Source organism: Grammomys surdaster, unplaced genomic scaffold (genome assembly GCF_004785775.1).
Source record: "Grammomys surdaster isolate TR1022 unplaced genomic scaffold, NIH_TR_1.0 334, whole genome shotgun sequence".
In the NCBI taxonomy this organism is placed as follows: Eukaryota; Metazoa; Chordata; class Mammalia; order Rodentia; family Muridae; genus Grammomys; species Grammomys surdaster.
In genome coordinates this window covers 1201882-1215811 of record NW_021604753.1, presented here as the reverse complement: position 1 = coordinate 1215811, position 13930 = coordinate 1201882, and the positions used below count along the sequence as shown (strand labels likewise).

The 13930-nt window shown below is 47.0% G+C and overlaps 1 protein-coding gene and 1 pseudogene across 1 annotated transcript; one reads left to right on the top strand and one right to left on the bottom strand.

The window, feature by feature from the left end:
- The first annotated feature begins 2629 nt into the window (after positions 1-2629).
- On the top strand, positions 2630-3465 carry LOC114630263 (nascent polypeptide-associated complex subunit alpha). The gene has a single exon (XM_028778388.1). The coding sequence runs from the start codon at positions 2672-2674 to the stop codon at positions 3317-3319; it is 648 nt and encodes a 215-aa protein (XP_028634221.1). The 5' UTR covers positions 2630-2671; the 3' UTR covers positions 3320-3465.
- A 5665-nt stretch (positions 3466-9130) lies between these two features.
- On the bottom strand, positions 9131-9293 carry LOC114630209 (annotated as a pseudogene).
- Between the last annotated feature and the right edge of the window lie 4637 nt (positions 9294-13930).

The following is a 13930-nucleotide window of genomic DNA, read 5'->3' as shown; positions in this document are numbered from 1 at the left end:
GGTTGCTGGCACTTGAACCCAGGACTTCTGGAAGAGCAGCCAGGGCACTAACCACTGAGCAACCTCCCCAGTCCCTAAATCTAAATTTTTTAAAAAATAATTTCAAACCACCCACAGTTGGCATGGCTGGTGGATGTGTGGGCCCCTCTAGGTGCACAGCCAAGCACAGCTGCACAGGTCAGAATGTCATCATCTGACTTCCCACCTCCCTTCCCTGATGGGTGATAGCGCCTTCTGGATGTTTCTCAGTCTTCCCTGGTTTCCCATCAAGCCCTTGTACCACTCCACCCTGAACACCAGGGTCCTGCAGTGCACTGGGCCCTGGCCCAGCATTTAAACCTTAGCCACTGACCCTTACCCTTGCCTCATGTCCCATCTTACATGTTTGCAGCCTGAGGCTCAGAGATATTAAGTAACTACAATCCTGAAACACTACTCTACAAATGTTGGCTCTTTATGTTGCTGACCCCAAAGCTCCACTGTGCCCACTGTCTCTCCAGACTTCCAATTCCCACCACATCAGGGATGACAAGCACAGGACACTATGTCCAGACCAGCAAACTTTCTGAACAGACTATGTATGGAAGCCTGCTCTGTAGCCATAGAAGAAACATTGCTAGGACCATGAAGATGAAATGGTGTGACCCTGCTGTCAATCTAGCACTTAACAAACTGAGGCAGAAGGATTACAAGTTCAAGTACAGCCTGGGTCACACAGTGGGTTCCAGGCTAGCCTGTGTTATATAGTGAAAAACTATTTCAAAAATGACTACCCCCCAAAGCTGGACGTAGTAGTATAAAGACAATCTCAGCATTTGAGAGGTGGAGACAGGTATGAGGAGGTCAGGGCCAGCCTTCGCTGTGTAATGAGTTTGAGGCCAGCCTAGATTATATTTGACTATGTTGTAAAACAAAAAATAAATGGAACAGAGTGGAACAGAACACAACAAGAGAGAAAGAAGGAGGCTGAGTGGGGGTTTGACTTTTTGAGCTCAACAGACCCAGCTGAACACCTAACAAACATCAACTGCTTTGAGCCTGCCTTCTTGAAAACTGGGCAGCACAGAGGGTGCTGGAGTCTAATCCAAGGCTATACAGGCTGAGGGGGGTCACCATGCCAGTCAAGTCCCCAACCAGAGGGCTTAGTACTGTGGAAAAACAGAAACTCAGGCCCCTGAAGAGTCTGTGACCCCAGATACCCTGAGTAAGTAGCTATAGGCAAATCAGCATAGGAAAATGTGTCTTCCCTCCAGAGGAAAATTAGGAATGACATTTGACTTTCAAAAGCATTCACAGTCAGGCTGGGTGGAGGGCGACCGCCTGGGTTTCTCCTAGACACTCTGGCTCTTCCCTCCTCCTCTTAAGCAGAGTGTGCAGCCGGGCGTGCAATTGCACGTGGCAGCAGCACTATGCCCCCAACACTTGGGCAGGTGAGAACTAGCATGAGTTCCAAGGCAGCCTGTGCTACATAGTGAGACTCTGTCTCAAAAACATAAAGCCAGACATGGTATGGTCAACACCTGTAATCCCAGAACTGAGATTGTAGAGGCAGGAGGATCAGGAATTCAAGGCCATCCTCAATGCATAATTCCATGAGTTAGAGGCCAGCTTTTGATACATGAAACCTGGTCTCAAAACAAACAAAAGAGGGGGGTTTGCTGGACCATAAAGGGATTCTGATTTGGTCAACTGTCTGTGTCACTTCTATTAGGGCTACTGTGCCAACTATCTTTATATTATAAATATATTTGCACAGGGCATGTTCTTGCCAGTCCTTGATTTGTTTTTTATAATAGCCATTCAGACAAATATCAGTGAAATTGCACTGTGGTTTAACTTTGGATTTCCCTGATAAATGGCATGGAGCAATGTTGAAATAATTATTTAAAATCGGCCTCTGGTCAAGCCAACTATCTAAGCTGCAGCAGCTCTGCCTAGCTCAGCTGCCATGTTCTGTGGCCAGAGGCCATGTGCATGCCGCAGCTAGAAATGACCCTACTGGAAACACCAGCCCTATCACGCAGGCCCAGTAGAAAAAAAAATGAGACTCTAATGCTTAAAGATTAATCAAAGGCTTTATATGTTTGGTAATGTTCAATATCAATATGCCCATACAATTGGAGTTGTTTCCCAATTAGCTAACCTAAATAAAAGTTGTTCCCCACGACTGCTCTCCATACCTGTGTGGTTCTCCATCCTCCTACATCTCTGCCCTCTCTCGCTCCTCCTCTTCCTTTTTCCTCTTCCTCTCCTAACTCCTCCCACCTTAGCTCCTTCTACAGAGCAGCTTTTCATTAACCTGGTCACTCGTGTCTTTTTGGAGAAACATCTGCTCAGATCCTTTGCTGCCATTGTTACTGTTGTTGTTAGCTATTGGGCTGTAGGAGTTCCTCATAAGTCTTTAACACTACCCTTGTGGTAGTTACCTCTAACCTCCAACTTGACACAGCATAGTGTCATCTGACGAGGGAGTCTCAATGGAGGGACTGCTCAGGTTAGACTAACCTATAGCATGTCTTAGGGATTGTTGTCACTGTCAATTACTATAGGAAAATCCGTCCCACTATGGCTAGCAGGGCTCCCATGCCAGGTGGTCCTAGGCTGTATAAGAAAGCTAGCTAAGGCTCGCTCTCTTTCTGCCGCCATCTTGGTTCCGTGTTCTCCGCACAAAATGCCCGGTGAAGCCACAGAAACCGTCCCTGCTACAGAGCAGGAGTTGCCACAGCCTCAGGCTGAGACAGGGTCGGGAACAGAGTCTGACAGTGATGAATCGGTGCCAGAGCTCGAAGAACAAGATTCCACACAGACAGCCACACAACAAGCCCAGCTGGCAGCCGCGGCTGAGATCGATGAGGAACCTGTTAGTAAAGCCAAGCAGAGTCGGAGTGAGAAGAAGGCAAGGAAGGCTATGTCCAAACTGGGTCTTCGACAGGTTACAGGGGTTACGAGAGTCACTATCCGGAAATCTAAAAATATCCTCTTTGTCATCACAAAGCCGGATGTCTATAAGAGCCCAGCTTCAGATACCTACATAGTGTTTGGGGAAGCCAAGATTGAAGATTTGTCTCAACAAGCACAGTTAGCGGCTGCTGAGAAGTTCAAAGTTCAAGGTGAAGCTGTTTCAAACATTCAAGAAAACACTCAGACTCCAACCGTCCAAGAGGAGAGTGAAGAAGAAGAGGTTGATGAAACAGGCGTGGAAGTTAAGGACATAGAATTGGTCATGTCACAAGCAAATGTATCCAGAGCAAAGGCTGTCCGAGCCCTGAAAAACAACAGTAACGATATTGTAAATGCTATTATGGAATTAACAATGTAACTATTTGACAACAAGGACACCCCCCTCCTCCTCTTCTTTCCCCCTCTTTTTGGTGTTTGAAAAGTGGAACTACAGCTTGGTTTAAAATTTGTACTGTTTCTATCACTAATAAAGTTGTGGCTTCTTGTTGGATGGAAAAAAAAAAAAAAAAGAAAGCTAGCTAAGCTAAGAAAGACAGCAAGCATTATTCTTCCATGGTTTCTGCTCTGACTGCCTTCAATGACACACTGTGACCCGAAGTATAAACCAAATAAACCTTTTCCTCCTTTTTGTTTTGGTTGAAGGCCTTTATCACAGTAACAGGAAGGAAACAGAAGCAGCTTCTTATTAGACATGTTGCTTAGGATCATTTCCTCACACTCTGGAGGTTGTATTTTTCTCAGTGTTCATCATTTTCTTTAGTGTGCTGTCTTTGTAAATAAAGTTTTATTGGAACACACCTGTTTACCTCTGCATGCCCAAAGTTGCTTCTGACCTACATCAGGCACTCTAATGGCACACACATGGCACAAACAGTCCATCTCTGTGCTGCACAGAAAGTTGGCCAGCTCTTGCCGTCAATCCCCCTCAGGGGAGGTAGGGAACTGAGGTCAGGCAGCACAGTTGGCCAACACAAAAGGATAAGTGAGATGCTAAGCCAAACGCAGTGGCCTATGTGTAGGATCCTGATGGTCAGGGGGTTCAAGATCAAGAATTTCAGGCCAGCCTAGGCTATGGAGTGAGAATTATATTTCCAGACCCCACGAGCTGGGGTACAGTGGTAGAGCACTTCCCAAACATGTGAGGCCCTGGGTTCATCCCCAGTACCACAAAAATGAAAATTACAGTGGATAGAGGAGGAAGAAGAAGAAGAAGGAGAGAAAGGGAGGGGGATCTGTCCAAGTATTAAGAGGACCTCCATGGCACCAGGCCCTTGACATGACACACAGCTGACTGGGTCACGACAGGGGGACCAGTGTCAGCGCTGGGGTTTCTGCACATCTGATCCTGTAGCTGCATTCACTTCCAGTCATGAGCTTACTATAAAAGCATGCACATCACAGCAGCTAAGGCAGAAGCAGACACACAGCTGATACCACAAGTCTGTCCTCCTGGTCCTGGTTCCTTTCACAGTGACAGCAAGCTACATCTTGGCCACAGGAAGAAGAGGCAACAGGGTTACTGCACCCATGAGAAGGTACAAAACAACTCCTGAGCCACTTGGGAAGCTTCTAGAAAAGGCCTCCCTAGTCAAGCAGCAGGACAATCTCTGAGCCAAAAGCCGTGCGTGGTCCAGCATCCTCTCCATTTGCTGCCATCCCTTAGACACAGGGTTCTCTCAGCTGAAGTTGGAAAGGCTGGGTGTAGACAGGAGATAAGAGTGGCTCAGAGAGAGACTTACCATTGTGTTTCCATCCTCAGGTATAATGGCTTCGAGATGAGTGATACCTACATGCTTAACACCCAATGTCCCAGAGAGTGTTCAAGACTACTGAGTCTCAGGCTCAAGAGATGGCTCAGTGGTTAAGAGCACACACGGCTTTACCAGAGGTCCTGAGTTTAATTTGTTGTTTTTTTTTAAGATTTATTTATTTTATTTATATGAATACACTGGAGCTGTCTTCAGATACGCCAGAAAAGGGCATCAGATCCCATTACAGATGGTTGTGAGCCACCATGTGGGTGCTGGGAATTGAACTCAGGACCTCTGGAAGAGCAGTCGGTGCTCTTAACCTCTGAGTCCCTGAGTTCTTAGCACTTGAGTAGCAGGTCACATTTATCTTTGACTGTAGTCCCATATGGTCCGGTGCTCTCTCCTGGTGTGCAGGCATATATGCTGACAAAATACCCATATTCATAAAATAAATAAATAAATCTTAACGGAAAGAAAAAGACTACTGAGTTACATTGTCTGCATGAAGTCAGGGAAACTCCCCCTCTCAACCCCCCTCATTACCTACCTCCTTCACACAGGTTATGGTCTCACTGAAGAATATGTGCAGGCCAAGTATATGTGAAGTATATGTTCTTAGCTACATTCCTTCTATGAAGGGACTGAAATAGAGAAGTCAAATGACCCACTACTTGCTTGAACAAGACCATGTATGACACTCTTTTTAAAACAGGCTCTCCAAAAAAAAAAAAAAAGTTTTTTTTAACTTATTGAAAATAGATAGCCGGGCAGTGGTGCCGCATGCCTTTAATCCCAGCACTTGGGAGGCAGAGGCAGGCAGATTTCTGAGTTCGAGGCCAGCCTGGTCTACAGAGTGAGTTACAGGACAGCCAGAGCTATGCAGAGAAACCCTGTCTCGGAGAAAAAAAAAAGAAAAAAAGAAAAGAAAATAGATTCTTTTCTCATTTAATGCATCCTGATTACAGTTTCTCATCCCTCGACTCCTTGCAATTCTCCTCGCCTTCCTGCCCACCCGGAACCACTCCTCTCTGTCATCAGAAAAGAACAGGCTTCTAAGAGGTAATAATAAAATACAACAAAATAAAATATAAAACAAAGACTATCAATTGAAGCTGGACAGGACAAACTGACAGAAGGAAAGGAGCTCAAGAGAAGACCCAAGAATCACAGGCCCACTTGCTTGCACTCAGGAGTCCCATAAAACACTAGACTAGAAGCCATAACATATACATCGAGGACCTGGTGCAGACTCTACCAACATTGTGTATGCTCCCTCAGTGTGTGAATTCCTATGAGCTTTGCTCATGCTAATTTAGAGGGTCTTGTTCTGGTGTCCTCTGTCCCCTCTGTCCTCCCCAATCCTTCTGCCTTCTCTTCTGTAGAGCTTCCTGAGCTCCAAGGGGAGATATTTGATGGAGACATTCCATTTAGAGCTGAGTGTCCCAATGTCCTAATGTCTGGCTGTGGTCTCTGAATTTGTTCCCATCTGCTGCAGGAGGAAGCGTCTCTGATGATGGCTGAACAAGGCACTGATCTATGAGGATAGCAGATGTTATTAGGAGTCATTTCATCATTACTTGTTATTGTTGTTGTTTATTTTAAGACCAGTAGTAATTGATTTTACCCTAAGTCCCTAAAGTATTTGGTTCTTGGTTACCCAAGCAGGTATGGGTTCCATCCTGTCAAATCAGATATTGGTTGGTGACTCCCACAAGCTTTGTGCCACCATTGCATGACCATACCCTGCAGGCAGGACACCACTGTAGATCAAAGGGTTTGTGGCTGGCCTGCTGTTTACATTTCTTCCTTGCTATCATGCAGAGTCCCTTCCTGTACCAAAGCACTAGAATGCAGGGGTGAAGGTTCTATGTGGACACCAACTTGACTTCTCTATGTTCAATGGGTTGTGTGGGTGTTGTCTTCAGCAATGGGGCCTTGCTGTCGTGTGGAGAGCAACCTATCTTCTTGGCAGCAGCCTGAGTTGTTTTGAGGTTCCCATGACATCCCTCTGGCCAACAACTCAATTGAATGTAACCCAATCTCAGTACTGAAAGCTTCATTTGGTGACAAGAGATGGCCAGTTGGGGCTCAGTCTCCCCATTACTTAGCAATTTCATTTAGATCACCTATATATAGGTACGTATATTTTAGGAAGTTCCTATTTCAATAGGTTTCCATGCTATCCCTCAAATGACAGTTAATTTTAGCTCTTTTTCCGCATATTCCCTCCCTCAACCTCCTCTCCACAAACTCCCCACTTAATCTGCCCATTCCAGCCACTAGGCAGTCCATTCATAATTATCTACTTTATTTCTCTTTAAGAGGGTATGCTTTTAAAATTTGGAAAGTTAAAAACGTTGCATGCCTCTCTAAAGGCTGGAAATATATGCACTGAGAAGATCTAGTCACACCTCGCTGTTCTTTCAGGAAGGGTACATGCAGTGTGATGCTCTGAGCCTTTCTTTTCTCGCTGCCTTTGCACTGCTGTGTACAATTCCATTATATAAACAACATGCTACTTATTGAAGTGACCCTCTCCCGAGGAGGGCTACACTGTCCTCAGTCTTTTGATTTTGCACACAATATCGCAGAGTGCTTGGGATGTGGCTCAGAGGGAACCTCTTGCCTTGTCCCTGAAAGGCCCTCAGCTTTACTTCCAGACCCTCCACAGTGTTACACAGGCTCACACAGAATAAGGACTCGCAAGCTCCATTTGATTGGCAGAGAGCTGGGGCTGGGCGACAGACCTAATGGAATACAGTTTCTGCAGTTGTTATTTGGGCAGATGTTGGCAAAAGAGACTGAGTGCTCACTCTAGCCCAGATCCCAAAGTCCTACTTTCAGAGAGGGCTGAGTCCAATGGGTGGCCACCTCTATGAGTCCAGACATGAAAAAGAGAGACTCCTCTTTTTCTGGCTGTCTCTGACCCTTAGTAGAGTTATTATGACAGTTATTGCTTTAAACACACACTGTGGAAGCTGGAGAGATGCCTCAAAGTTTAAGAGCATGAAGTGCTCTTATGAAGGACCTAAGTTCAGTTCCAAGCACCCAGGTGGTTCATAACCACTTGTAACTCCAGATCAGGAGAGGCAACCCCGTCTTCTGGTCTCTATGTGAGCACCTGCATGTACATACCCTCACATGGACATACACATACACTTAAATAAAGAATTAAAAACTGAAGAACACGCCGGGCAGTGGTGGAGGACTCCTTTAGTCCCAGCACTCAGGAGGCAGAGGTGGCAGGATCTCTGAGTTTGAGACCAGCCTGATCTACAGAGTGAGTTCCAGGACAGCCCGGGCTATGCAGAAAAACCCTGTCTCGAAAACAAAACAAAACAAAACCCTTAAGAACATACATCCTGTGGAATAATTTGTAGTCCAGGAAGGCAAGAAAAGATCATGATTTTGTTAAGAGGAGGCAAAATTGAAAAGCATGCCCGAGAAGGGTAGCCCTCAACCCTTGTCAGCCTCCAGAGATGATGGTCAAACTAGGGAGGAGACTATTTCCAGTATACCCAACTCCGGAGCTGAGCCACTGAAAGAAGATACAAGATGGCCATCTGCCTCTTTCCAGGGCTATTATCTCATGACAAGAGTATCTGTGGCAGCCATTTCTTCTCTGACGCCATGTCTCACATAAGTAGTCCCAGTAAACTTTTCCAGCAGCCTGTGAGGTCAGCGTTATTCTTAACCATGCTGTCTGGGGAGGTCACAAGTGTGCTAACTGCCCAGCTAAGTGCACACTGGCCAATGGAATGAACAGAGCCACAGATCACCCATGGGTATTTAAAAGGGACAGGTAATGGTTCTAAAAACATCTGGAAAGAATTCTCAGGACAGCCAAGTTCCCATGGGCTCTGCACATCCTCTAGGGGACAGAGGGAGACTAGAAAGCTTCCTTTTCTCACTTATCATACGTGCAAGTTTGTCGTTCAGTTAACTTAATGCCCCTGACTGTAGACAAGCCGAAACATATGGGGAAGAAATCAATCCATAAACCCAGGACCTGGGATGATTCTGTGATGAGTATATCAGCTGCCAGATTATTCCCAGTGCAGGTGTCTCTGCTTTCTAACATGTCCATTGAGCTAGAATACGGACACGGTGTGTGCACTGCAAGCCCACAGCTTGAAGGGTGTACAGAGCCAGGCTCCGTGATGAGAACGTGTCCGTTTCAGACTCTTGTTTCTGTCTCTGTCAGCCACATGAGCACGGGTGCCCACAGAAGCCAGAAGAGGGCATTGGATGCCCTGGGGCTGGAGATGTACAGGAGTGGAAGCAGCCCAAAATCGGTGCAGGGCCCTTCCCTTTTTTTTTTTTTTTTTAAAGAGGTCTTCACATTTTTATTCTTTGTGTACAAAGACTAGCATGATCGGTTCACTGGGTAGACAGTCGAATAATCTATTCAAGGTCCCTTAGTCCAACTTAATGAAGCCTGTGTCCTTCGCGTACTGACAGAAGCACTGATGGCACGTGTTCACCCCGTATTTACAGATCAGACCGTGGTGGTTAGAGCAGACTCAGAAAGAGCGAGAACCCTGGCCATGAGTGACTCCAGTAGAGCTGCTGATGGCCCATCTTGCCTCCAGACGGCCAACGAGGAAAAGGGGGCAGGATCCCTCCTAAGAGCAATGTGCATTCCTAACCAGTTTGTCACCTCTCCAACCCTGACGCCCATGCATTTCAGGCCCAGCCAGGCCTAGCAGCAGCACTCCGTGGATACATGATGGACTAACCGAAAGAGGAATGCTCAAGGAGGGGACTTAGGTGGCTCCCGACAGGGAGGGTCTTTGGGCAAAGGAAAGCGACAGCTCTGCTGTGTTTGAATGGGAGGGGCTGTACTGGTTTAGACAGTCTCACGTCATCCAGATGTCCCTGAACTTCCGGTCCTCCTGCCTCTACTTTCCAAGTGCTGAGAATACAGGTATGTGCCACTATGCATGGCTTATGTAGTGCTGGAGATCCAGTCCAGGGCCATTTGTCAAATACTTCACCCACTAAGCTACATCACTAGCCAGGACTAATTAAAAAAAAAAGACAGTATAATCTATGCTGGCTTTAACTTACTGAGAGTTGTGTCATCATGCCCAACTATGCCATGATTTAATTTTAATTTCTTATTTTTAAAATTATGTATATGGGGGGAGGGGTTGGTATGCACAAACCAGAGAGGATGTTGGATCCTCTGAAACTGAAATTGTAAGCTGCCCAATGTGGGTGCTGAGAAAGGAACTCTGGTCTTTCAGAAGAGGAGTTCATTCTCTTAACTGCTGAGCCATCTCTCTAGCCATCTTTTAAGTGATGGCTCCATCTTAGTGAAGTGGAAGAGTCTCATGCTGCCCATCATAAACAAATCAAGTGAAACATTGTCCTAGAGTCACGGTGAAGGTCATCTGTCTGCAGCTTTGTCCACTGCCAGGCTAAACAAGGGCTCCAGGCCTATGAAACCCTTTCATACAATTTCTACATATCAATGCCATCAACATGATGAAAAACATCATGTCCAAGGGAACTTTTAGAAGAAAACATCCAATTGTGGGCTTGCTTATGCTTGCAGAGGGTTAGAGTTGATAACCGCCATGGTGGGGAGCATGGTGGTAGCAGGCAGGTATGGCGCGGGAGCAGTAGCAGAGAACTTGTATCAGATCCACAAGCAGGAGACAGGGAGCTGAGAATGGTCTGGCTTTTGAAACCCAAAGCCCACCCACAATGACATATGTCCTCCAACAAGGCCACAGCTATTAATCTTTCCCAAACAATTCCACCTACTAGAGACCAAGTGTCCAAACAGATGAGCCTGTGGGAGCCATTTTTCATTCCAACCACCACTTGCCTCAGGTCACAGGAGGTGGTTTGACTATGATTAGTCCATGGGAGGTGGCACTATTAGGAGGTGTGCCCTTGTTGGAGAAAGTATGTCGCTGTGTAGGCAGACTTTGAGGGCTCCTGGTATCAAGCTCCATCCAGCACAGAAGACTCTTCTAGCTGTCTTCAGATCAAGAGGTAGAACTCTTGGCTCCTCCAGCACCAAGTCAGTTTGTACACTGCCATGCTTTTTACCATGACAGTAATGGACTGAACCTCTGAAACTGTAAGCTAGAACCAATTAAATAAAACTAGCCTTTATAAGAGTTATAAGGCTAGCTTCAACCACCTGCCTCTACCCCCCCCCCCCCAGTGCTGGGATTGCAGGCATACCTATCTCATGCTTGGTTTATTATTTTTATTATTTTAAAATTTAACTTAAATTAATCAATCTAATAAATGAATAAATTTTAATTAATTTAAAATTTAAAACAGGTTCATAATATGAGCACTTGCTGGGTTTGAAATACAGGGTTGAAATGTCCCACTGTTCATAGTTGTTTCCAGTTTGGCCATGCCAGCTCCTAATTGATCCTCAACCCACACCAGAGACATTCACCCTCACTAGAAAGGGACAATCAGACCCTTAGGCCAAGCTGGAGCTAGGAAACAGGGATGGAGTCACATCTGAACCAAGCCTGAAGCTCCCAGACAAGTGGTCAAAGAACCTGACCTGCAACACTCAAGGTCTCCAGGAGCCCCAGTGTAAGAGACCTTCGGGGCCCTCAGGCAGAGGGACAGACTTCTGTAGCCAGCCTCAGCAGCAGAGCCCAGCCCCTCATCAACATATGCTAAGCCTTAGTTTCTCCCTCTGTATGAAGCAGTTGGCCATGTCACCACCCAGGGATCTGTGAGGATTGGCCTGAATGGAGAGAGTCCTCGGCCCTCCCTGAAGTCCTCTCTTCCCTGAACCACTTTCCTTATAAAGAGGAAAAGGCTACACTTGCTAGGATGAAGGGAACATGGCTGAGGGAGAGGAGCAACTGTAAGTAGTATCTCCTGCCAGCCTGCAGGCTCAGGAAGGTCTGCTTGGAGTAGTCCCAGATTTGTTGTGGGCCCCAATTTATTGAGCTACTTTATGTGCCTGCCCCACCCAGGGCTGGGCGCATTCTGAGGTGAACATTGTATCTTCCACTGTCCACATGAAGTACCAAGTCACTGAGAACCTTGGTGGACAGGTCATGACTAAAGGAAGCAGGTCCAAGCAGGCATTGGCAGTCAAGGAGATTAGTGCCCTAGAATGCCCTCCCCATCCCCCACACATCAGAGATGGAAGGTGCAGAGCAGGGTGCCCCAGGGTGAGGTAGGAGGACTATAATTACCACAGGTGACAACCTAGGCTGCTTTTGATGGTACAGTTTATGCGAAGTCTGACTCAGACAGGAAGAGGTTCTGCACAGGGCAGAACATCGGTGCAGATGGCAAAGACTGAAGATGCTTAGGAAAAGAAGCTCACCTACATGAACTCACTGAGAAAAAGCCAGCAGGCCAGCGAGCATAGAAGCTAGTACATCCCTCCTTAAGATGTAGCCACTATGAGGAGTCAAGATGTTGACACTCCAAACTCAGTATATCTTGACCCTTCTAAGTCTCCACCTCAGCCTCAAGCGTTATCCTGATGCTGCAAATCTGTGTCCCCATGGGGTTGTCCCCATGACTCCCAGCAGGAAGTGGAGACTGTGTGGTAACACATGCCAGGCAAGTACTCTGCCACTGCATCACCTCTCCAACCCAGAGCCCGGGCCTTTGAAAGCAGGTTCGTCACCTAGCCAATCCTTCCAGGCTGGGTCATGTGCTATTTCCCTCATAGCTGTTTCTACTTTGTCTCAAGACCACTCTCTGGTATGTCCTCTGTCTCTATTGCATGTATCCAACAAACCGTTTGTCTCCATGGACCTACAGGAATCTATTCCTCAATGGTTCCCCTCAGAAGTCAGCTGCACAGAGAGGACTCCCCACAAACGTCCCGAGAATCCCCCTTCATATATTTATGCCTTATTCTGTTTCCTTCTAGAACTCATGTCTGGCTCCCCCAAAGTTATCTGTTTTTTCTTTTTAAATTTCTATTTCCTTTACTTATGTATGATGGGGAGGGCGGGTGGGATGTGCAGACGACAATGGTTGTGTGGATGTCAGAGGACAACTTGCAGGACTCTGTTCCCTCCTCCCACTTTATGAGTTCTCAGGACTGAACCCAGGTCATTAGGCTTGGCAGCATGAACCTTGAGCTGTTTCACCAGCCCAATGTACCATATGTACCATATATATATATGGGGGAGGGGAGGTGTTAGATAGCCCAGGCTGGCCCTTCCCTCCTGAGTGCTGGGATTGCAAGGATGCACCACCAAACTGACTACTTGAATTCATCTTAATCTATCCCTAAAGTTCTGCCTTCATCCACTGTCAAGAGCTCCCCGGGGTGGGGCTTCATCACCGCCCTCCCTGCCCTATGTCACTGCTGTTAGGAGGGTGAACTTTTTGGAAGACCTTAAGATTTTCCAGTAATGCACACAAGAAGAAAGCATTTTCTAAGAAAAACCCGCCTCCATTGCTGCCCATGTGCCCTCAACGGCAGGCCTGGCTAACTTGTCCTGTATCTGCTGCCAGACTTAGCTGAATCCAGTTCGCAGTGGCAGGGGAGCCTTCAGTGTCATTCCCACCACTCCTGGGCCACGCCTCTCTGCAGAGGCCCAGAGCCCAGAGCCCAGAGCCCAGAGCTGCCGCGCTCAGCAGGTTCCTGCACACACTCCTTTGGAAGAAAAGACATTTGCAGCACTGTCCCTACACTTTTCAGAGAAGGGAGTGGGGAGGCTCTGCAGTCCTGCTACTTTGGCTCTGATTCAAAGCTCTACCCTCCAGGTACTCCAGGGCATTGGCCAGAAGGAGGGGGGGGGGAGGAATAGAGCAAGCGCCCTGGCTGCTGAAAACCAGACACACGTGGAAACACTTCCCACTTAGCCCTGCTGGGTAACCTGTGGAATGCCCTGGTAATGAGAAGCACGTAGATAGTGTCTTGATAGGTGCTTGGTCTAGCATCTGTATAGCTACACCCCAGAGCTATATCTGTATAGCTCTATATATCTGTATAGCTCTATATTTCTGTATATCTGTATAGCTGTATCCAGGAGATGGGGAAGGAGCTACTCTCCTGCTGGACTCCAAATGTGAGAAGCACAGAGAAACTCGGTCCTGTCCTCTTTAGACCTCAAATAGTGACATTACTCAGAAATTACTCAGCTGTTTTAGAAAGAGGGAGAGGGAGAGGGAGAGGGGGAGGGGAAGGGGGAGGGGGGGGGAGGGGGAGGGAGTGATATTACTGATCTTGCAGAAGGCTAGGGTTGTCAGCACCC